The sequence below is a fragment of the Oenanthe melanoleuca genome, chromosome 7, assembly GCF_029582105.1.
Source record: "Oenanthe melanoleuca isolate GR-GAL-2019-014 chromosome 7, OMel1.0, whole genome shotgun sequence".
NCBI lineage: Eukaryota > Metazoa > Chordata > Aves > Passeriformes > Muscicapidae > Oenanthe > Oenanthe melanoleuca.
This window is the reverse complement of record NC_079341.1, coordinates 20,889,614-20,911,689: the sequence shown is the minus strand read 5'-3', so window position 1 is coordinate 20,911,689 and position 22,076 is coordinate 20,889,614. Positions and strand designations below refer to the sequence as shown.

Below are 22,076 nucleotides of genomic sequence, written 5' to 3'. Positions count from 1 at the left end.
AAAATTCCGAATACAACTGGGCTCCATCAGGATTTAGTGTTTATAAGGACAGTAGAGAATTCTACAAAGGATGACAGAAAAAAAAAGCCAGGATAATGAAGAGAAAAAAATGCCATGGTGTGTATCTTGAAGGGCTGCAAGAACTGAAACCATCCTAAAGAGAAGAGTCAATATATCTGGTTGATAACTTTCATAATTCTTAAGACTACATAGAAGTCACAAATTTAATTCCTAAGTTAGACACATTATTTTGTCTTAACCTCCAGTTTCTATTTAAATAGAGAGTACAGGTTCCTCACATCCTGAGTAACAGGGTAAATTACAAATTATGAACACACCTTGTTTTGAAGAGACACTAAGACTGTAAATACTATATTCTCAGCTATATCTCTGTGATTAGTAATGTAATCTCTATAGATTTATTTCATTTATGTAAAACTTTCTGGAATTAAGCTATTTAGGAATTCTTCATTACTTTTGTGTCATTAGAGAATTTTCAAAATCTGCAAATTGCAATCCTGTTTGTGATTTCAAAGGTAAATGTCCTGGCCCAGCAGAAAATCTGGTTTTATAGAATAGTATCATCCCTACCATCCTTTCAATCAGCCATTGTAATCGCCGTTGTCATCCATTAAGTCCTTCAGCAGCAGAGTCACAGATAGCATTTCTTAGGCAGATCTTTATAAATTGACTTGAAACAATTTAATTTCGGCAAAATGGCTGCTTTCATTGTATACAGGACACCGAACCTCTTGTGTAGGACCTTTTCACCATGTTGTGATTGATTTTACATCTATTGAAAACAAGTCTGGTCTCTGCCATTTGTTTACCCTTGTATTCTCTCTTTATGCTTTGGTATGCATTTTTAATTAGATACACTCCAGTTCTTTCACCACTAGCTAACACTTTTATTTGGGAAGCAGTCTTTACTAGCCCTGCAAATATCCGCTGTTCTTTGCAATGTCAAGTCCTTTTCTCACCTTGCTTTGACTTGGTTATCACTTATATCACAAGTAATTCATCCATCTGTTAACTGCTCCAATTCACATTACTTGGCTTTATTTTAAAGATCTTAACAATGGTCAATGGTCTCATCTGGCAGCTGGTTTCTTGTAAAAAATGTGCCTTTCCCAAGTGACATTCTTGTGAGGATCAAAATATTCACTGAATGGGTTTTTATCTTGCAGTTTACAGGTCCCTCAGGCTCTCCATAGAACATATTGTATATACCCAGTGCTTTGGGCATGCCATGTGTAGCAATGTGGAGGACTTCACCTTCTTCAATTTTATTTCACTCTTCTCCAGCTTTCTGCCATGCTATCTTTACACATTGTTGGTTAATTTTTGAAAAAAAAAAAAAAAAAAAAAAAAAAAAAGAAAGAAAATTATATATATCATGCATCTACATGATTGTTCAAGTTTGCATCCAGAGTGTGCTTTTAAAGCAAAACTTTCAAAGCACTTTGATGCTTTGGTTTGCTCCGTGAACCAAACCAAAATGTGGGAATTCAGAAAGTAGATTGTCTCACTGAAAAATGGCAGAGCAGAAACAGGCTTCACAAAATTTCGTTGCAAATGGGCATTCACCCATTCACCCATGGGACATTAGTAGAGCTATCCAAAGTAGAAAATGCTAACAGAAATGTATCATGCCTATTTAGCCCCACACATCTTCCAGTACGTCCTTCTAGTCTGTACTACTCCCTAACAGACATAACCCCAGAAATTATTGAAATTGTCTTTGTTGGTTGGCTCTCACTACCTGAAGTTGGTGAAAAGCATTATATCAATTACACAGCACTTCTATAAAAGTAATGTTTCAGCCCAATCAGAAATATCTTAAGTACTAAATGAAGTATAAAATTAATTTTTACTGTGTCACAAATAAGGGGAAATCTGCCACTGAATAAAGGGAGGAAAAAAGTGCTGTAGTATTGTTTCATCCCACAGCAATCCAGAAAAAACCTACAGTATGTCCACTTTACATACCACCTTTCTCTTAATTTACAGTTTTCAATTTACAGTCTTCTACACAGTTATTTAAATAAACTGTCTCTCACAGAGTAGCACCTTTGCAATTGCCAGGGACACAAACCCACTTCTCTGTTTCCTCATAAAAATTTTCCATAGACACCCCCAACACAAGCATTTCCAGCAAGACTGATTTTTTTCTTGGCCTTATCTTCTCCAGATGGTTTGTAGATAGTTCTCACAACTCAGCCATCACTTTAAATAGACTTAAAAAGACAAAAGTCCAGTTTCCTTTAGGACTGCGTGTGAAACTTGTGGCTGGTGAAATTTCCAATATAAACAAGATTTTTTGGCACCAATTGGAGGGGGGCTGTGTTTATGGCTCACTGTAAGGAATGTTTGCTTTCTTAACATCCTCTCCCTTCTTAACTGCGATGGATTATATCCAAATACATTGTTACCATTCTTCTCACTCAAACTGACTTTATACTTGTCATACTTTAATGGGCAGGTCTGTGCTCTGAAAGAGATGCAAATAGTTTTGTTTGCAGGTTTTCAATAATCATATGTTTCATGATTAATGAAGCTTCTTTCAAGCCTCTAACAGCCTTCTGCAGCTGATTGTAGAATTGTTGAGGAGTCTAAAAAAAGTAATCTCACTCATATACTATCTTTAACTAATCCTGTAAAATTTTATTCATTGTTTGTGACAAGACTTGCTATTACTCTGCATGCAGCAAGGAGTTGATCAAGCATTGTACAAGCTGTTGGAGATGTCAAAGAAGTCACCATGAGCATTTCTAACAGAGTGAGTGCTTGCCAAGGATAATAGAAGAAACCATTTCCTTGTTTACAGGTTTGCCAAGACAGAGTTCCAGTCCCTTCCCAGGATGAAAGGCTGCAGTTTAAAACACTATTAGTCCTTCATTACTTTTTCAGTGTATAACTACCAAACATAATTCTAAATTAATCAATCAATCAATCAATCAATCAAATAGTGTGATTCTGGCCCTATTACCCTTTAACAAAGGTGATGTCAGCTCTTGTACTTCTTGATGTATGTTCATTCCCGATGCTCTGTTCTACATGTTTAAACATAGAAAACAAAAATATCCACAAGTCAAATGTTTTGTTCAACACACAGTGCATTGGGTATTCTAACACCAGGCTTTCTAAAACTATATCTTCTGTTGGGTTTGTTTGGGGGTTTTGGTGTTAATACTTTTTTTTTTTCTTTTAGTATTATTACTCAGTCCTGGAGAATTCCTCCTGTCCTAACACAAACAGCACTCTGCATATATGATTTGCCACAAAATTGTGTCCAGTCTCTCAGTGCATTCTTCAAGCTCTATACACCATCCTTAAATTTTGCCACTTAGCCAAGTAAAATTGAATTATTTAATTATAGAGCTTCAGTAATATTGCTGCTTTAATCCAATAAAAAACTGTTTGGAAGTGAAAATTTTGTACCAGGAGTTAGGAAAAAATTATGTGATCTCTTAGCAAATCACATCTGTGATGATCACTTCACTACAAACAAGGATAGGTTAGCATGGGGAAAACAGGAAAAATGTAAGGGTCCAATCATAGCTAGTTTTTACCACTTACAAGAGCCATCCAAGCAATAAAAAGGGAACAACATGAACATTTTCTTGCACAGCATTACTGCAAATCAATAAATAAAATCTTCTATAGATTAGCACTGGTTAGACCAAAACAATGAGTGATTCGGTAGCATGCAAGAGAGTGCCCTTCAGATTAAATGACAATTTGGAAGTGTTTAACAACATATGGTCTCTTTTCTTTGACATATACGATTAAGAATATATCTCTTTTATATAAAAATATAAAATACCATCTGTCATAAGTTCCAACCATGATACTGCCTCTATCTATCCAATTAATTCACTATACTTTCCAGTGTAAATATTTCTCCTATTTTCTCATTTTTTCTTTTTCTGTAACTATATTTATTTATAAAATTTCAATAAATGTATATATTTAAGAAGTCAATACTATGACTTGAAATGTAATTAGGAATAACAATGAAAGTCTGTTTCACTTTGTATTTCAAAGAAGGGCCAAATCTTCAAGTGGTTTGAAATACTATTGCTCATTTAAGTCAGTGAGTATAGGCATATTATAGATTTAAATATGTTGTTTTTCCTTATTATGCACATTAACCCAGAGAAATGCTCACTTTTCACAAATAAATATTTGTGAAATATTTGTCTTTCTTTTTTTTTTCAGAAATGCAGAGTACCTTAAAGACACATAACTGCAGAGTGAGAACCCTGAAATATGAATGAGTATTTCTCCTTAAGGTGTCAGAATTCCAGTGAACATGGAGAAATAAACGGATTGCTCTCACAACCATGGTACAAATCAGTAAAATACATAATGCATTTCAATTCACTGAATTAATACTTTACTTCCTTAATTCAATCCTAAAGAAAAATCTTTGACCACATTATTATAATGACTTCTGAGAGCATTAAGACATGCAGAAGTCTCAAAATACAGTCTCAAGACTATAGGAGCAAACATACCCAGATAAATAGATACACATACGTTTTACTCTTTATTTGTGAGAAATTTGGCTGTGGGTGCACCAATAAATTACACTAATAGTTTTTTCATTAGTAACATGAGAAAGAAATTACTGACCCTCAATTTAAACCACATTTTAAACCTCTAGCTTTTTAAGAATCTTTTGGAAAATTTAACTCTGAGATTCCCTCAGTCTAGCAAAGATCTGAAACCAAAATGGAAGAGAAAATTATTTTGCTTTTCAAAAATGTTGCCCTGCTTAAAAAGCAGAATACTGCGTAATGGTAATTCCCTTTCTATCTCTTTGAAATAATTTTATATTTCATGATACAAAAAACTAAGACTTCTGTGTCTGCTGAAGTGTTGTGGAAGTGGTGACTATACCTGTCTGAGGTTATTACCATGTAATTTACTACTTAGTACCTTTTCAGCTGCTTCCATGTAGTTATTCTGTGAGCAGAAAATGCTGTTCATCTTCTATTATTACATTCTCGGTCTTTAAAGGAGCTTTCAAATAAACCATGAGGATCTTCTTTGTCACTCATGGCAGAAACTCTATACAGGGTCCTAATAATTTGCTTGTACAGGTTTTTAAGCTGTCCCAATACTTTCCAAAATTCTTGCAGTATTTCAGTGACTACATATGAATCAACTTCTAAAAATTTTGTATTGTGTTAGCCATAAGTTCATAAGGGGCACTAAGATCCACAGCTTGCTCATGTACTGTCAGTAATGTACTTCCTTGGCTTTGTGTTTTCCTCTTTTAATTTATAACAGAGTTTTTGCTCCAGAGTTAACACAAGAGTAATAGAAATTCCAATTTGCTTCTCTGTTTGCATCAGAAAAGTTTGCATCATTCACCAGCACGCATGCTTTTATGTGATTATCTCCCTATTATCTTTGTTTAGCCAAAATTCTCATGCTTTTCCACTTCTGCTTGTGCTGATTTTATACATAAGGTCACTCATATTTCTCTTCTCTAAATCCTCCTATTTTCTGTAACACTGTTTTTGAGAGAAGTGCATGTGATACTGTTCCAATTACAGTAATCATTCTTTTATTGATTTGATAACTCGTTTGGTGGTTCTTCCGCCATCCTGCCGCGTGTTGTTTCAGCACTGGTGACTTTCGGCTGCGGGGACACAAAGTTAAGCCACAGGACTCCACAGCGAGCAGCTCAGGGCGTTTCACTGCGGCCCGCTCCGCCCACGGGCCGCGCCCCTCGGCAGGCCGCCACTCTCCGACGCTCCGCCCCGCCCGCCGCGGGGCCGGAAGCCGCTGCCGGGTGCCCTGTGAACCGGGAAGGGCTCGGTTTGAATGAGATCCGGCTGATTCACCGCGGCCCGGGCGGCTCCGGCCCAGGTGAGGGCCCGGCCGCCTCCGCGCCGGGCTGCTGAGGGGCGCCGCGGCGGTGGGAGCGCGGCCCGGGCAGGCGGCCCGAGCGCCGGGAGGCCGCGGCCGTGCGGGCGGCAGCGGGACGGGGCGGGTCTGGCGGCGGCACCGGCGCTGGCCCGGGCGGGGAGGCGCTGGGCCCCTGGGCTTTCCGCTGGGAGTTCCGGGCGCTTAAGGGCAGCGAGGGCAGCTGCGAACAGGCTGGGGGGAGGCGGCGAGAAGGGCAGGGGGCCCAGCCGCTGGAGCCGGACGGGCCTCGGCGCCGCACGGGCCTCAGGGCCCGGCTGCCTCCGCCCGGCCCGCAGCGGCCGCGCTGGGCCGGCAGCAGCAGCGCCCTGTGCCCCGTCACGGGCTCCCCGCGGACGGCAGCGCTGCTGCTCCCGGAGTGCGGCATTGCCGCGGTCCCGGCAGTGCCGCTAAAGTTAGAGGGGCACGGGGGGAAACGAAGGAAAGCGCTGGCTGGGATACCAGACAGAGAAGGAAGCAGAATTTAGTAAAAAAGGAGCGATAACAAAAGATTAACGCTGCTAATTCTAGTGTGCAGCTGACTTAAGTAATGTTTCTGTAACAAATTTGTGTCCAATAGTTGGATACTTGTAAACAATGTGTTGGCGTCTTGTCTTAAAGTTGCAGTTGTTTTCGGTATACTGCGGAAAAACAGAAAACCAGCAGGGTTTGAGACTGACTTTTTAAAAAGAAGTTTTATGTAAATATATATATATAATTATAATAGTACTAGGCAAGCTGAAAAGTCTGACACATTTGTGTTCATCTTAAAGCTGTCAGCCTTAGGAGTCCAAGATGTCCTGTATGCTTCAGGTTGGGAGTAAACTTGGAAGAAGATTCTGTGGAGCAAAGCATTCATTCACTGTTCATGACCTTATTGAGACAATGAAAAATATCTGGTTTTGAAGAAATTAAGAAATTGGCTTGCATATGAATTGCTTCTGAATCACTTAGGGTGACTTTGAGCAACAGGGTTTAGCCTGTAGCTTAATGGGAAACGTCATGTTTCATTATCAGTAGTAACATGTCATTTCAGTGATATTAATTTGAAAACTGATTTAGAACATTTTAAGGTAAAGAATACTTTGAAAAGAGTATTAAATAGTACCAGTATATGAATTAGTTTGTCAGCTTTCTTGGAAGTGATTCACTTCTGACAAAAATTATGGAGTATATTACCTATAACTACCTTGTAACATCTAGGATGATGGGAAAGGGCAGGTGTTAAGGACACCTTGAATAATAGAGAACTGGTATGATGAGTGCTTGCTGGACTACTTATAGTTCCACAATAGCTGTGTGTCTGCTTGCCTTTCTGCAGATTTCAGAGAAGGCATTACTTCATATATTACATGAAATTAAAATTAATTCTGTTGGTTTCTGTGGTGGTGTAATGAATCTTGTTAATGAATCTTTGCTTTTCTGTAACTTTTATGTGAATGTACTTCAGTAGCTTTAAAACAGTCTGTTTGAATCTCTGTTACTGAAGTAACTCCAGCTCAGCAGTGTATGGGGTGGAATTAGGTTTGCTGTACTTCTGGAAGTCAGGAAGCAGAGTCTGGGAAGCTGACCTGCAAACCCCCTAGTCTAGCTTGGGTTTATTGAGATTCAGATCTTTGTGATCCAAAAACAGGGTCTGGGTTTACAGAACTGAGCATGTTCTGGAAGAAAGTAATGTAACTCTGAACTTCCACTACTGGGACTGCATTCATGCATGACATGATTAAACTCTAGCTTTAATGAACAGATTATTTAGAACTGATGGTAACATGTATTTTTTTTTCTTCTTTTCATACAAAATGTATAGGAAGATAAACACACTAGCCCCCTCCCCCCCACCTTTTCACATGTGAAGTCTGTTCAGGTTTGATTACTTTAACTGCAGTGAGGTTTCTTTCTTGGTGAAATATGTTTTTCTGCAATATGCAGTTTCTCAGCTGATTTACTTTTGTAGCTGTTTATCATCCCTAGTGAGGCTGAAATGGTTGCAGTTGCACCAAAAACCTTGAGCCACTTTTGAGCACTGTTAATAAAATTGTTGATCATCTGCAGCATGCAATTCCTCAACAGGAGATCTGGAAGTGCTTGTACCAAGCTTATTATGTAGACTCAGGTGGAGAAACAGAGTTATCGAAGATGAAATTATTTGCATCGAGTCACTCACTGTACAAATTGCAAAGTAAATTGCTGTCACCTGTGTGTAGCCTGATACTCCCTCCACTAATAGGGCAGTTTAGTAGCCATTGTTTTCTGTGTATGTGGAAGCTGATTTTGATACTTATTTCTCTACTGACTCAAAAGTTGCCAAACTGGGAGAACCCTCTTTCGTTGAGGGATCACATCATGGAGTGTTAATGCTAGATAAAAATAGTGCACTGTAGTGTGAAACTCATGTGTCTCATGCAAGGAGATAGAGTAATTTAAGACCGTTTCAAGTTGATTTCAAAATACATGCTGAAACATGCCAAGTATAAACACAGTAGCTGTTGGTTTATACCTATATGTGTGTACACGTTTGTGCATAATCCTTATGTAACTTCATCCCTAAGAAAAAATGTTTTCATTATTAAGAGTCAGAATTTAAGTGACTTGAAAATACCAATGAACAACTGAGTGGTGAACTAGAGCTCTCCAAATGGGCAACTCTTCCCAATTATTACAGTTACCTAACGGTAGTATTAGGAGCAACTGTTTGACATGACTTTTAAAATTTCTGCTTTAAGATCAGTTTTGAGGTACTTTTTGTGTACTCTCACTGCATTATTAATATTAAATTTTTTCCCCTTTTGAGGTAAGGACAGTTAAAAGAAAATTGCAATAATGGAAGTTTGGATTTTTAAATAATATCCTATGACCAAGCTTATTTTAGTTATGGTGTTTCCAGTCTTGGACATACATACACAGAGAAGCTATTTAATTCTTTTTTTTAAGCCATTAGTGACCATATTGATTTCAGTGATGAGTGTATGTCATCCAAATCCTGCGGTTCACCGAAATGCAAGTTTATTATGATAACTGTTCTTCTGTATTTTTTCTAATACGGAACTATTTGATGCATTTAAAGTTTTGCTTTAAACAAAGACTGTTAACTCTTGCAGACAGAAGGGAACAATCAAAATACCTTTTGCCAACTTTGGAAGGAAAAGAGGTAAGACTTACTGTGAACTGTTTACTTTTCTGGCTTTTGTTTATATGTGTATATAATGTAAGTATGTGTGTGTGTGCGCAAATATCGGGGAAAACCAACAGAGAAGTTGCTAATCAACCCCGCTTTTTGCACTTTGTAGCAGAGGTACGATTCTCAGCTGTAAGTTACTATGTGTGCCTCCCTGGGGAGCAGACCAAGCTCCTAGAGATTTGTTTCTTTCATATCTTTGTAGTGAGTGGGGAAGGGAGTGCCAGATCACTGGGTGGCTAAAAGTGAATAACTCAAACCCAGTTGAAGTGGCTGCAGTTCTGTTGTAGCCTGTAGTACTGGCTTTTGTGGTCTCTCCTGGATCATTTCCTTCTGCAAAGCTGGCAGAAAGATAGTAACTTTACACTCAACTTGTTAGTGATTTCCACCCCAGCCTGTCTGCACTGAGAAACTCTGACTTTGTTCTTTCTCTTTCAACTTTCTGGGAAGGTGAACACGTCTTCCTTTTCTCCTGTACTACTTTGAGATAAGCTTCAAAAGGGTATTTAGTAAATTGCCTCAGTTACTAAAAAACAAAAAAACAAAAAAAACCCAACCAAACAAACCCAAAACCAACCAACCCCCAAAACCCACAGACATTCTTCAAGCAGCTTTAGCTTAAATAATGATTTGACAGAAATGTCTTCTGGAGCCTGTATTAGTGTTTCAAGTAATCAGCTTTTCCAAGACCTCTTTTTCTGTTATGCCAAGACAACTATTTCTGGGATGCAGCGTGAAGCCTCTCAGAGAAGTGAACAGGGTTAAACCCAGTGTTTTTGATAGCCTCTCAGTTTGCTGCAGGGCTGCACAAATGGCTGTCCTGGCAGTACTGAGAAAGCAGCATCAAGTTGGTGAGCAGCAGCAGCTTCCTCATTGCTCCTTATGTTAACACTGACATTGAAAAAAACGTCTATCAAATCACGGCCACAGATCATTTCTCAGATCTGTTTTAAAACATTACAGATGATTGATTGGATGCAATTAATGGACAGTTCTCTCAGAGAAGAAGATAACATGAATTTTATCTCCTAAATTGAATGTGAAGCAGCCTTTCTCTACCTGAATTTAGGAAAACCTAAAGATCTTTGTGACTCTTCCAGTCACACCAACTGCTCTTGAAGAAATAAACAAGAATTCTTTCTGTACCTGCAGACTGCTCTTACCCTTGGAGCTTCTAAATTAGTAAAAGAAGTCCATGGTTTCAGTTTCTAACAGCATTTAAAATGTTCAGTTAGCTTTAAATTGCTTAAATGAATTAATAAAATATTTTTACATGTAGTTTTGAGAAAATTGGAAGCTTCTTGCAGTATTATGGATACTTGAATCAGAAATGGCATATACCACTTCAAGGAATTGTATGGTAAAAGGAGAAAAAAAACCCCAGTAAACATTCTTTGGGTTATCTTTCAATGACGCCTTGTCCTTTTGCAGCTTATCAGTGTAACATTTCTTTTTACATGTGCTATGGTTTCTAAATTTTACTGGGTTCCTGCCATTCTCCTTTCTATTTCCTTCTACAGGAAAGAGACCTACTCTTGTCATCTTTAAAGTCAAAAAGTGGGAGCTGCTGCCGTGTTTGTTCTCTGAGCACTTCTTGCTGAGCACCAGGTTAGAAATATATAGTTACTTTATTTGTAAAAGCTAAAGCTAGCTTCGTTATTGTCTAAAAATTTTGCTTAAGCTGTTTTAAGGTTTACAGAAGCATTGTTTTGGAAATGGAATTCATGGCTGAAATAATATTTAGATGGACTAACAAAAATTAAAATCTGTTTTGGTGGATGTGGTTCACTAACTTAAATTTTTCAGATGTTTATACATGTCAGTAAACAAATGATTAGGTCCATATAGCCTACTAAAACATACTCAGTCGCAAATAGGCCAGTAAAGCATAAATTGCTGAAACTCTGACCAGAATCAAGTCATGGAGCTAATGAAATAATTTACAGTGCATCTAGAACTGGATTTGAGAGATTTTCTGTGTGCTGCTGTCTTGAAAATCTGAATATTTCAGTTCAATGACTAGTCAGTGGGAAATGTTATATCCCTCCAGTTCTGTAAGGCAGTGAGATTTTGTTGCAAAGTTATGCTGATAAATGATCAGTTTGTTTAACACATTCGTGTAATAATATATGTCTTTTATAAATTATGTACTATACTGTTGGGTTAGAAACTGGAATAAACTGTGTAAATAAAATATTGATAAATTAGTACCAGCTATTGCTTTTCACTTGTATTATTTATTGTTTCTTAAATGTGCATAGGTAATCTACCTCATCAGTTAATGGAAGTTGCTGTAGTTGTCAGAACTACTAGTTTTAGAGTTGCAAGTTGTAGAGACTAAAGTTTCTTAAAATAAATGATCAACTATGATGGATTAAAATAATAGTTTTAGTAGCTTAAATACACTTCTCAGTTGCTCTTCAGCCCTCTTTAGTGTGAGGGAAGATGAATCATTGTGGATTTCAATGGAGGAGTATCTACCACAGAGGGGTATAATGAACTGTAGTTGGCGTTAATTTGTGGTAACATTGTGACTATTTTACTGAAGCCTTTTAACATGTGCTTACATAATATCTTTAAACAGCAACTTAACCTTTCCAAGGAAATGCTCCAACTTGGTTTGGAATTTATTGTAGTTCAGGATAGAAAAGCATATATACCGTGTGCAGCTTTTGCTTCTAAAAAAGAAGCTTGGTGTCGATGACTTACTGAAAAAGTGAAGCATAACCACTGACCCTTTAATAAACTCCTTTTTAATTTATATGGTGCCAGTGGAGCTTTAAGAAAGCACTTAATGCTAGGTGAGGCTGTGCATGTTGGATTTGCAGGTTCTACAAAATCAAAAGAGTGAATCATATTAAAGTAATAGCGTGATAGTTCATTGAACTGGGAATGTGAACTTAGCAAGTAGAGCAGGTATTTCTGATCAATGTATCTTGGGTGTCGTTATGAAGTTATTAAAGTAGGAAGTAAAATGCTGCTTCTTTGTGTGTTCGGAAGCTGAAACTATTTGTTTTAAGCTTATACTGAAATAAAGCGTGTAAATTTTTAACCAGTGAAAATTCTAGCAAATATCAGAAGAAATTATGAAAATGATGGTGATGTTCACCTTCAGCATGAAGATTTTTTTTTCATATACAAAGCAACTATACTTTTCAAGTTTTTACATAATTACTTCCAAAAGGCTATTGAATTAGTTTTGTTAATGTAATCCGAAATCATGTACATAATTTTCTTATGTGTAATGTAACATCTGCTTGAAGGATGAATGTATTTTGGAAATCATACTTAGTGTTCTCGATTGCTTTCATATTACCTAAACAGGCTTTGCTGTGTTTTATTAAAACTTATCCTATTAAGACCATAATTTTCAATGCTGTACTTTTTATCTTCTATTTCACAAATAAAATAAGCCAGTAGAATTTTCTGATTTCTGTAAGCTTTCGAAATTGCTTGATTTCCTGAAAACAGCTGTTTAAAAATTAATATTCAGTAGGCTTTTTTTTTTTTTTTTTTCATTTTATCTGTAAGTTTTGTTGTATAGAGCTAAGAAGTTGAAAAAGCCAAGTAAGCATGGTGAAATTCTGTTAAAGCTGGTGCAGAACCTGTAGTTGTAGATGTCTTTTCAACAACAGAAAGTGAAGAAACTGTAAATAGCAGTGTAATTTTTTTGGTTGGGCACCTTTACAGCCTTTGTTCCTGGCATCACCCTTTGAAAGTTGCAAGACACAAAAACTGATGTTTTGGGGTTTTTTTTTAAGGAAGATGTTTCATTCATTGGAATAATCTTGCACTTAAGCAATGCCACATGCAACACTGGGAATGTATTAAATGACTGTACTGTCACTAGTCTTCTAACTATATACACATTAAATGTTTACTTTACAGTATTTCTTTTAGTATAATGAGTTCATTAAAAAAAGGCTTTTGATGCTAATTCAGATATCCATAATCTGCTTAGTGTCTTTCACATGTAGTTTTGATGATAACTGACAAGTTGTAAGTTAATTAGCACGGAACTTACTAATGAGGATGCTAAAATCCTTACTTTAAGATTTTTATTGATGATTTCTGAGCAAACTAAAGTAAATTCAATTGTATATCTAATAAGTTTTAGGAACTTTCTGGCTGTAGGTACTGATAATAAGCAACAAAAATCCCCCAATTAATTGAATGATGAGAAAGTTTTGAGAAGTTTGACAAGAGTGTTCGTCTTCAGAAATGGGGATAACCCAAAACTAAAGCAATAAAACAAAGTCTGTTAATTAGCATGGAAGACAGCTTCTTGAATTAATATGTGGTGTTAATTAACAGGAAGTCTGATGTTGTGTTGTAATTACCACCAATATTTTTGACATACTGAGTGACTGAAGGTGAATTATATAGATAACAATTTAGTAAACATTTCGAGCTTGGGAACATTTTTCCTTTGTTTCTGTTTTTCTAGAAATATGGATAGACTTCTGCGACTGGGAGGAGGTATGCCTGGGCTGGGACAGGTTAGTATATAGCTTGTCAATCTTTTCTTTAAAATTAATCAATTCTGGAGTATTCCTTCTATTATACTGTTATATTTTAAAACAGCATAAAGAACTTTAAAAAAAAGCATAAAAAAGTTCATAGTAATAATCTTTGACCCAAGAGATTTTATATGTGTATGCAAATCTTTGTTGCAACTTGACTTTTTTTTGTAAATATGAATTTCTGTGTTGGCACTAAGTTTACAGAATGTTTATAAACCTTTCTTTCAGTGTCTGAGCATTTCAAAATTTGTACTGAAAAGCGTTGGAAACACATAATACATTTTGTTAAAAAACAGTTTCCAGTAATACAGAATTTCAGAATGTGAAGGGTATTCTAAATGGCCAAGCACATCCACTGCTCTTTCATGAATTATATATTTCAGTTCTTGGATCACATTGTGAATGGGGCATTATAAGATACTGAAGTATACGTAAATTTCAAGAGGTAATTTGAATTGAATGTATCACTTATGGGTAGTTGTAGCTACCTGTATGTGTGGTTTTTTTTGTGTCTCTTATTGATTGTCCTCACTTCTGTAACTACTCACAGCGAAAAAGCCTCCCTGGCAGCTGTGCTATTCCAGTGAGAGACCTATTCACATTGTATGGCTTCTCCTCCCTCTCCAGCAAGTCTTTGTGATTTTTGCTTGTAACTGGCATGGTCAGCAGTCTTCCAAAATAAAATCAAGATGATCTCATTACATTGTAATGATTACTATGGCTACAGGGGGAAAATAATTAGGAGCTTCTTTGAGGTCTGTAGGAAGAATTATTTCCTTAAGGAATGGGCTCCAGTGTCATTTCCTTTGTAGTCCTTTCCTTTGGTTGGCTGCAGTAGCTGGCCTTTCTCTATTTCTTCATCTGCATCCTAGTCTCTTTCTAAATCAAGAATCCAGACTCTTGTTTTTCTGGAGGAATCAGTTCTGTATGTGTTGGGCTTCATGATGTGTGTGCAGGGTTTCTTCTGGGATGGTTGAAATTGCTAAACCCAAAGCTTCTTCTGGTTATGTATAGTGTGTTTGTGTCCAGTGTAACTACAGGAGTAGTTTAATACTGAAGCATTTGGTGAAATATTCTAGGCTGATCTACAGACTCTAGATGTTTTGCCAAATAAGCTCTAACTTTTGGTGCATAATTTTTTTTTCCCCTTTTCATAGCTAAAATTCTATTCACGTTCTCTTAGTGAATCTTCAAGCCGCCCTCAGTTATTTTTAGTTTCACTTTCTTAAACAGTTATTGCTCTTGTTCCTCTGAGCTGCCAGCCTGCTTCATGACTCTTCATTTTTTTAACATCTGTGCAGTCTAATCTCTCAAGCTTTCACTTCTTAGTCCTCTCTGAACTTGTCGCATATCAAAGCTGTTTTTCAAATTTATGGTTAACTCTCTGCTGTTTTCTGAATTTTTCATCTTTAACTTAAAGCTAGCTAGAAAATTGTGGCAGACAATAGAACATGACATTCCGAGGAAGCTCACTGAACTCCTCTGGTAGCTTTGGCCTGCAAGGCTGCTCTGTGTTTGTTTAAATATGGAATTGTCTCTTAAATGAGTTGATGAGTATGTTGGATTAAAAAAAAAAAGGCATAAAACTGAATTGCTCTTTGCTCAAGTTGCTCTGGATATCTTGACTACATTTGTAATCTTTTGGTTTATTGAATCCGCAGGAAGGCTTTTCAAATAGAATATTTTTATGTCCTTAAATACTGTGTTTCAAAGACCTTGAAAGGTCACTTATATTCTGAGTATCAATTCATGATAATTGAGATTGAGAGATAATGCAGAGTGAATCAAATGTCTTTGAGGTAGAAGAGAGGAGGAAGGTATTTCTTGGATATATTTTGAAATGCTAGAAAGTAAAATTATTACCATTTGTTTGCACTAGAGTGTTTTAAACAATAGTACAAAGCTTTTTGTTCTTATTTCTGTGTCACAGCTCTAAAGGTTGAACATCATAAAAAACCATCTGACTGAGCCATTCGTGCCAGATAAAAATCATCTATGTATGTAGTCTGGTAGAAAAAGAGGAATTTTCAGAGTAGTTTTATCACATAGTTTGGAGATTTCTTTTTCTTGCTTGGGGTCTGCTTAGCAAGAGGACTTCATCACATAAAGTCTGCTAAGAGTCTGTTTGATTGTATTGTAACTGATGTTAAAGTAGCAGCAGATGCTTGGTCAGCACAGTTCCTGTTCCATCTCTGCCAAGGCATTCTTTCTCAGAGACTTGCTTTAGCTTCTTCAGCAGCAGTTTCTTGGCTCTTTCTCCTTTGCAAAATTACCTCTTCTGATTATTATCACATTTAGGTTTTCTTGGTCCTCTTAATTTCCAAACTCAGATATGTTGTCCCAGTTGCACTTTAGATTCATGTGTTTGCAATATGCTTTTCAAGTCTTTTGGTGTAGTGTATTACACTTCAGAACTGCTGTCACTGAATTAATGATTCTCTTTTCTTACTTCTCGCTCCTTCAGGATGCTATTTAGTGCCCTTCAGGCATCCAGAGATGGTCAGTGCTAAATCCTACCTATCCTAAGCCTGTCTTCAAATGACTAATAAACAAATCTGTAAGGAAGTAATCTTAAACTGATGTCTCAACAATAAACTTTCCTTCCAGTGACATGTGGCTTAGAAATCTTGAGGCATTTCTTCTCTTTTAATCATCAGTGGACAAAGAGCTGTCTTAGTAGGGCAGGAGGTGAACAAGAAAGGAGAAGGGAAGAGAATTTTACAACTTTTGGCATCACGTAAGCCATTCACAGTATTTTCTGCCAGTGAACTTGGTCATTAACTGTGTATTCTTTTTATGGCAAGGTACCTGTGTTTAGTTTTGAACTTGATGCCTAAAGTGTGACCTCCTTTGGAACACTGCTTCATGCAGAAATTTTTTGTGTCATACATGACTGGTGTTGTAAACCTGGTCTATAAGTTTGTTTTATCTTGAATTTATGTTTTCATGATAAATGCATAAGATGAATGGATGAATGATTGAAGCCTTTTAGAAAAGATGTAAAAGACTGAATGTGTTGTGATGTCTCAAAGAAAATCATATTACTTCAATTTCCCTCCTGCAGTTCATGGGAATTAAGATTTTGGCAATGCCCTTGTTCTTCACTTATGTGGTCTCCTTTCTGTCTCCTTCTGTCCATTGTCATGTTGGGTTTTTGTACTCATCTTCTCTTTCCTGATTCATTCTTTTCTGTCTGTCCCTGTTTGTCCCTCTGGAATACTGCCTACCACAGAATTTCACTAGTGGTTTAGTACTTTGATTTGCATTGTACATTTGCTGCAGACAAGTGACAGGTTTGTGGGGTACGTAAAAGCATTCTGCTTATGTAGCAGGCAGGAATTTGGAGCAACACTCCTTCATTTTGTATGCTGAACTATTGTTTGCTGGTGAAATCAGTTCCACATATGTCTCTATTAGGCAATCCCACTGCAAAGAGTGTGAGCAAATTAAGTGCATTTGTAGCCAAGCTTTCTATCCCTTTCACTTACAGAATAGTAATTCAAGTTAAGCAAGTTCTTTTCCATATTAGCACATGCTGTCTGTTTTTCTGATTCCAGATGTGATAGGAAGCAGTGAAATAATGACACTTTTAAAAGAGGCTTTTGGAGTAATTTTCCATTGCTTGATAGATTTTTGTAAATGTTCATTTACACTGCTCTGTTAGTGCAGGCAACTGTTCTAGTACAATAGATGAAAAATAAAACTGATTCTGTATTTTTGAATTAACGTGTTTGATGACAGAGGGGAAGGGGAAAAATTCCACTGGGAAGGGAGGGGGAGGCAGGGAATTGACCTGTGTCTTAAAGGAGTGTTTACACCTTGATGTGGAATATAGAAAAAGAAGTGCAGATAGCTATTTTATTTGAATCATGGACTTGCCAATTAGCCATCAAGTGCTTCCATCTGTGAAATAGTTGATCAGATGGGTTAGCTGGGATGTTTCCAGATTAGGGCATTGTAAATGGCACTTGAAAACTGTCACTTTGATTAGGAGGTTTCAAATACTGCACTGCTTGGTGCTGTGGAACCTTTTTCTCCTCGTAGGATCTTGGGTTTTCAGGACATGCTTATCCTATTTACTAAAATATGTGGCACCACGGGAGCTTGGGAGATCTGCTGCTGATCTAAAGTTCTGTTTCATGTGCTAATCTAGTTGGGGTGGTTATTGGAGGATGGCACAGTGCACTCTTGTGGGGCTTCCAAAGAGGAGTTGATGGTCTGGCAGACAGAGGAGGGTCAGGCTCAGTGTACATCATTTCCAATTAACAATTAGATGCAAATTTCCTTGACTTACTTCATTAAGCTGATGCGTCATTTGAAGTACATGACTTTCTCTTGCATCTCACATCTTCCATATGTAAACAAAAACATCCACCAACAGTAAAAAAACTTCAAACCCAAAACAAATGCAGACACCCCATCCCTCCTTTCCAAAAAAACAACCAAACCAAAAAACAACCCTAAAACACACCAACAACCCAAACAGGAAAAACTGCAACACCTTAACATCTTACTGAAAATTGTTTAGTTACATTGATTCTTGAAACAGTTTGTGTTTTAATTTGAAGGGTGCAAATGTGTTGTCTTTAGTTAAGTACCTTTTTCATTGTAAAGCTGTAGAGTATTCTGGTATCTCAGTATCTGTTTAGCTGTATGACTTTGTCCTTTCTGTGTCTCCTGGGTATGTGTGCTTTATGTGGTTTGAATTGTGGTGATGCACTGTTGTCTGTTTCTCTTATGTATTTGAAGCTTCAAATACACCTTTTGAGGGTATTTTGCCAGGGGAATAAATCTGCCTTTGCTTCTGAGACATTTTTCAGCAAAGTTCTCAAGTACGAAGAATGTTACTATTTCTAGAACTCAAATGTAATCCCAGTAGATGAGATGGTGTACAGTTTGGGTGGGTTATTCCAGTTCTACTTTTTTCCCCTGGAAGCTGTCAACCCATTTAAGGAATAAAAAAAATTTCTCAGTGACAAACATTTTTCATCCATTAAAAATATCCAATATGCAATCCCGTAGAAAGTTCAGAAGACTTAATTGCCTGTGTTATCTTCTGTAGAAGCATCAGTTTTTATATATACAAAATACATGATTTTGTTTTAAGGAGAAAAAAACCCATCAGTTTACTAGTTGGTAAACTGTGCTGTTTTACTTTCACTGTCTGGGATGACTGTTTTACTGCATTGATTAATGTTTTAGTACAGGGCTGTTCAAAAAAGGCTTCATATCAAATGTAGGATCCAGGTGTGGCCTGGGTCTGGTTTTGCTGGAGATGCTAACTCCACAGGTCATGTTAGGCTTATTTGAAAGTTACTGGGGGTGGCAAAAGCAGACCATAGTTCTCATACATTTGAAGTACTGTTGAGCCATTGTAATGTGATTTGTCTTCTAAGGAGCTAATTGGGAGAGGGAAAGAAACCTGCTAGAATTGGTTCAGGAGTAGTCATATAATTTTACTTAAACCCTGTGTGTAATTTGTGTATAAAAGGCTGTCTTAAAGTAGGAGGGGTGCACTACAGACATGTCTTACATATTAATCACAAACAAACATAAAACTAAAACTAAAAAAGCTAGTGGATTGTGTCTGAGCATTACAGTTTCCTCTGATTAGCTACTTTTCTCTGGAGAACATTTTTAGTTGCCTCTTCTTGGCCTCAGATCTTAAACTTCTGTATTTCTAATAATTAGGCAAATAGATTCTCTCTCCTCAATTTAATTGCCAATGTAGTCCGGCTGACTCTTGACTTTCCCCACCCAGAAGAGACAAAGGAGCTTGGACAAGGAAATGAGCATAGCCATAATGAGAAAGAACATGGGGAAGAAGAGATATCTTTGTGCAGTTTGCATTACACCTATTCGCTTGTAACAAGCAGGAAACAGCTGCCTTATAGTGATTGATTTAATTTATTTCACTTGGAAATTTTATCTTCTTTCTGAAATTCCAGTGCAATTGAATGTTAAGTTGCAATGCTACCATGCAGCACATTTGAACAAGGGTTTCTCTTTTCTTCCTGCTGTGTAGGAGAGTCCTTTTTAAGTTTTTCTAGGAGGTTTGAATTGTTTTTATGTTTAGTGGTGTGGTCTGGGGAGGGCGGTGGGTGTTGGCTGGTTGGTTGTTTTTCCAAGTGTTGCAAACAGCTGACCTTGCTGCATATTGCCACTGAGTGTCCCAGTTCACCTGCTTGTATCCAGAGGACCAGCTCTTGACAACAGTGATCCTGCAGGCATATAGTACCCAGTGTATTCTTCTTCATATTGAGGGGATATCTTTAACTACTTTGCCTCACAGGGTGTACTTTAGGGTGAGCTTAGGCAGAACCTGCTGAGGGCAACCCTGCCTTCTTGGCAGACCTGTGTCTAGAATAAGGTTATTGAGAATCTACATTGGAGCAAAACTACTGGAGGCAGACAAAATTACAGGTGCTGACTCATCATCTGCCTTGAGGCTCTCAGTTCTAAATTCCAATACCTTCTAATGCTGATGGGAGTAGGTAACAGGTTATTCCTGGCTTTTTTCCGGAATGAAACTGACCTCTGTATTTTCTTTTTATTTCCAGTAGATTGTGGCTGTGAAAAACTATAGTTCTTTTCAAAAAGATGTACAGTGTTACTGAGAATTTGTTTTATGTCCCTAATCTTAGGGCTTTTTGCTAACCATAGCATTGTAATAGAATCATAGAATGGCTTATATTGGAAGAGACCTTTAAAGGTCATTTAGTCCAAACTGTCCTTATGCTTATTCTGAGGAGTATTAACTATAGTAATACTGCACACCTATCCCTTTGGGTTATGTGTATCAATGAATCTGTAGATTAAATGGGGTAAAGATAGAGGAAACAGTGATTCAGGGAAGAGTACATTTAGCAGCCATTTCATGTAATGGTTGTATTGGGAACGTCACAGGCAGGAAGCCTGACTATTGCATATTGCATCAAGGTGATATATATAAGTAATTTTATATCATGAATACGTGTTAATATTGAGTAGTAAACATTTATTTCTAATAATAGTATTGTCTGAGTGTCCCATTAAACTAGAGACTATTTTTGTTTGAAGTTCTGTTTATTTAAAAACAATCAAATAACAAAATAAACAAAAAAAAAAAAAAAAAAGAAAAAGAAGAACAAAGAAAACCCACAAAAAAAAAACAACCAACCAAAAAACCAGAAATGCCCCCCTGCCCCACCACCAAAAAACTCTAGCAAAAAACGAAACCAAAACCCACCCTACACACACTAAAAAAGAAAACCAGAGAACCGCCCCACAGAAACTAAAATCCTAAATAAGCAGAAAAGCTAAGCAGTAAAATTCTGGCTCTGCACCAAAGAGGTGTTGGCAAATTTATGATCCCAACCCGTTTAACCAACTGCTCAAAGCTATACAAAGTTCTGTGTTTTGTAATTTTGGTTTTGAAGAGGAAGGGAGATGGGAAATGTTATATATTTCAAGTCCATCTATATTGCTGTTCGTGGAGTTCTGTTGTAAATGTGAACCTGGGTAAACTTTTTTTAGGAAACAATTTTGTAAAACATACTGAGACAGTTTTTATCTAGCCTGTTAAGGTGGTTTTTTTTTCCAGAGATTTTTCAACTTAAGCAGTTGATGCCACAATACTTGCTTAGTGTCCCTACCCCATTTTGGAGTCTCTGAGACTAAACATATTACTACAATTTTTATTTCATCTGACATATGGTGCAACAAGACAATGTGATCCTTTGAGAAATCTAGGCTGTTTGTTGAGACTTACGGTATTTTGTGGTCTGTTGTGCATGTTTAATTATAATCGGTATAAAAATGGACCTAAATATACAAACTGTTTAGACACAACAGTAGCTTCAAAATCTAATCCTGTTGATGTGGAACTAACTACAAAATTGTGTGTGTAATAGCTTGAAAATAGCAATAAAATTTCGAATTGCTTCTAATTTTAGTGTGTGATTCACAGTGCAAAGTAATATATTTTTCCCTATTTTATTGAGCTCACTGATTTCTAAATTTTTTTGCATGACCTCAATAATTTTCTGTGTCATGACTGATCATGTTAACTTCCTGTACTGCAGAAAATGCAATACGTGGCTTCTGGTGCTTGTCATGACAAAGTTATTAGAGCCATTGAGATCCCAGATTATGCCTTGCTCCCTTTGCCACTTCTTCTGATGGAACATGAGATGGTAATTTCTGTAAGTGTATTGTCTCCATACAGAAAGAAAACAGTTCAACAATCCCAACTTTGCCTAGATTTTTAGGCGTAGTAATGTGTTAAAAACACTGTAGTGATCTAAGAAATTTCTTTTTCTTTGTATTAATATATCAGCAGGTTGTACCACTTATAGGCAAAAAGCAGAGAAGAACAGTGGTGCTCTGGTGAACTTTTAAGGCTTTACTGCCATTAATACCTCTACCACCTCTGCACGTTTGTCCTCTCTGCAGCTAGTATTTTGTAATGTTTTTTTTCC

At 37.1% G+C, this 22,076-nt stretch overlaps 1 protein-coding gene across 2 annotated transcripts in view; it reads left to right on the top strand.

Moving 5' to 3' along the window:
* The first annotated feature begins 5,651 nt into the window (after positions 1-5,651).
* Positions 5,652-22,076, top strand: part of PSMD14 (proteasome 26S subunit, non-ATPase 14) — a 46,322-nt gene continuing 29,897 nt past the window's right edge. The window contains exons 1-4 of one of the 2 annotated variants that reach the window (XM_056495984.1): positions 5,652-5,883; positions 9,018-9,067; positions 10,615-10,702; positions 13,542-13,593. In XM_056495984.1, the coding sequence (XP_056351959.1) occupies positions 13,546-13,593 (48 nt within the window). In that variant the 5' untranslated portion in view covers positions 5,652-5,883; positions 9,018-9,067; positions 10,615-10,702; positions 13,542-13,545. The remainder of the gene's footprint in view (positions 5,884-9,017; positions 9,068-10,614; positions 10,703-13,541; positions 13,594-22,076) is intronic. The other variant, XM_056495983.1, reaches the window with a different exon arrangement.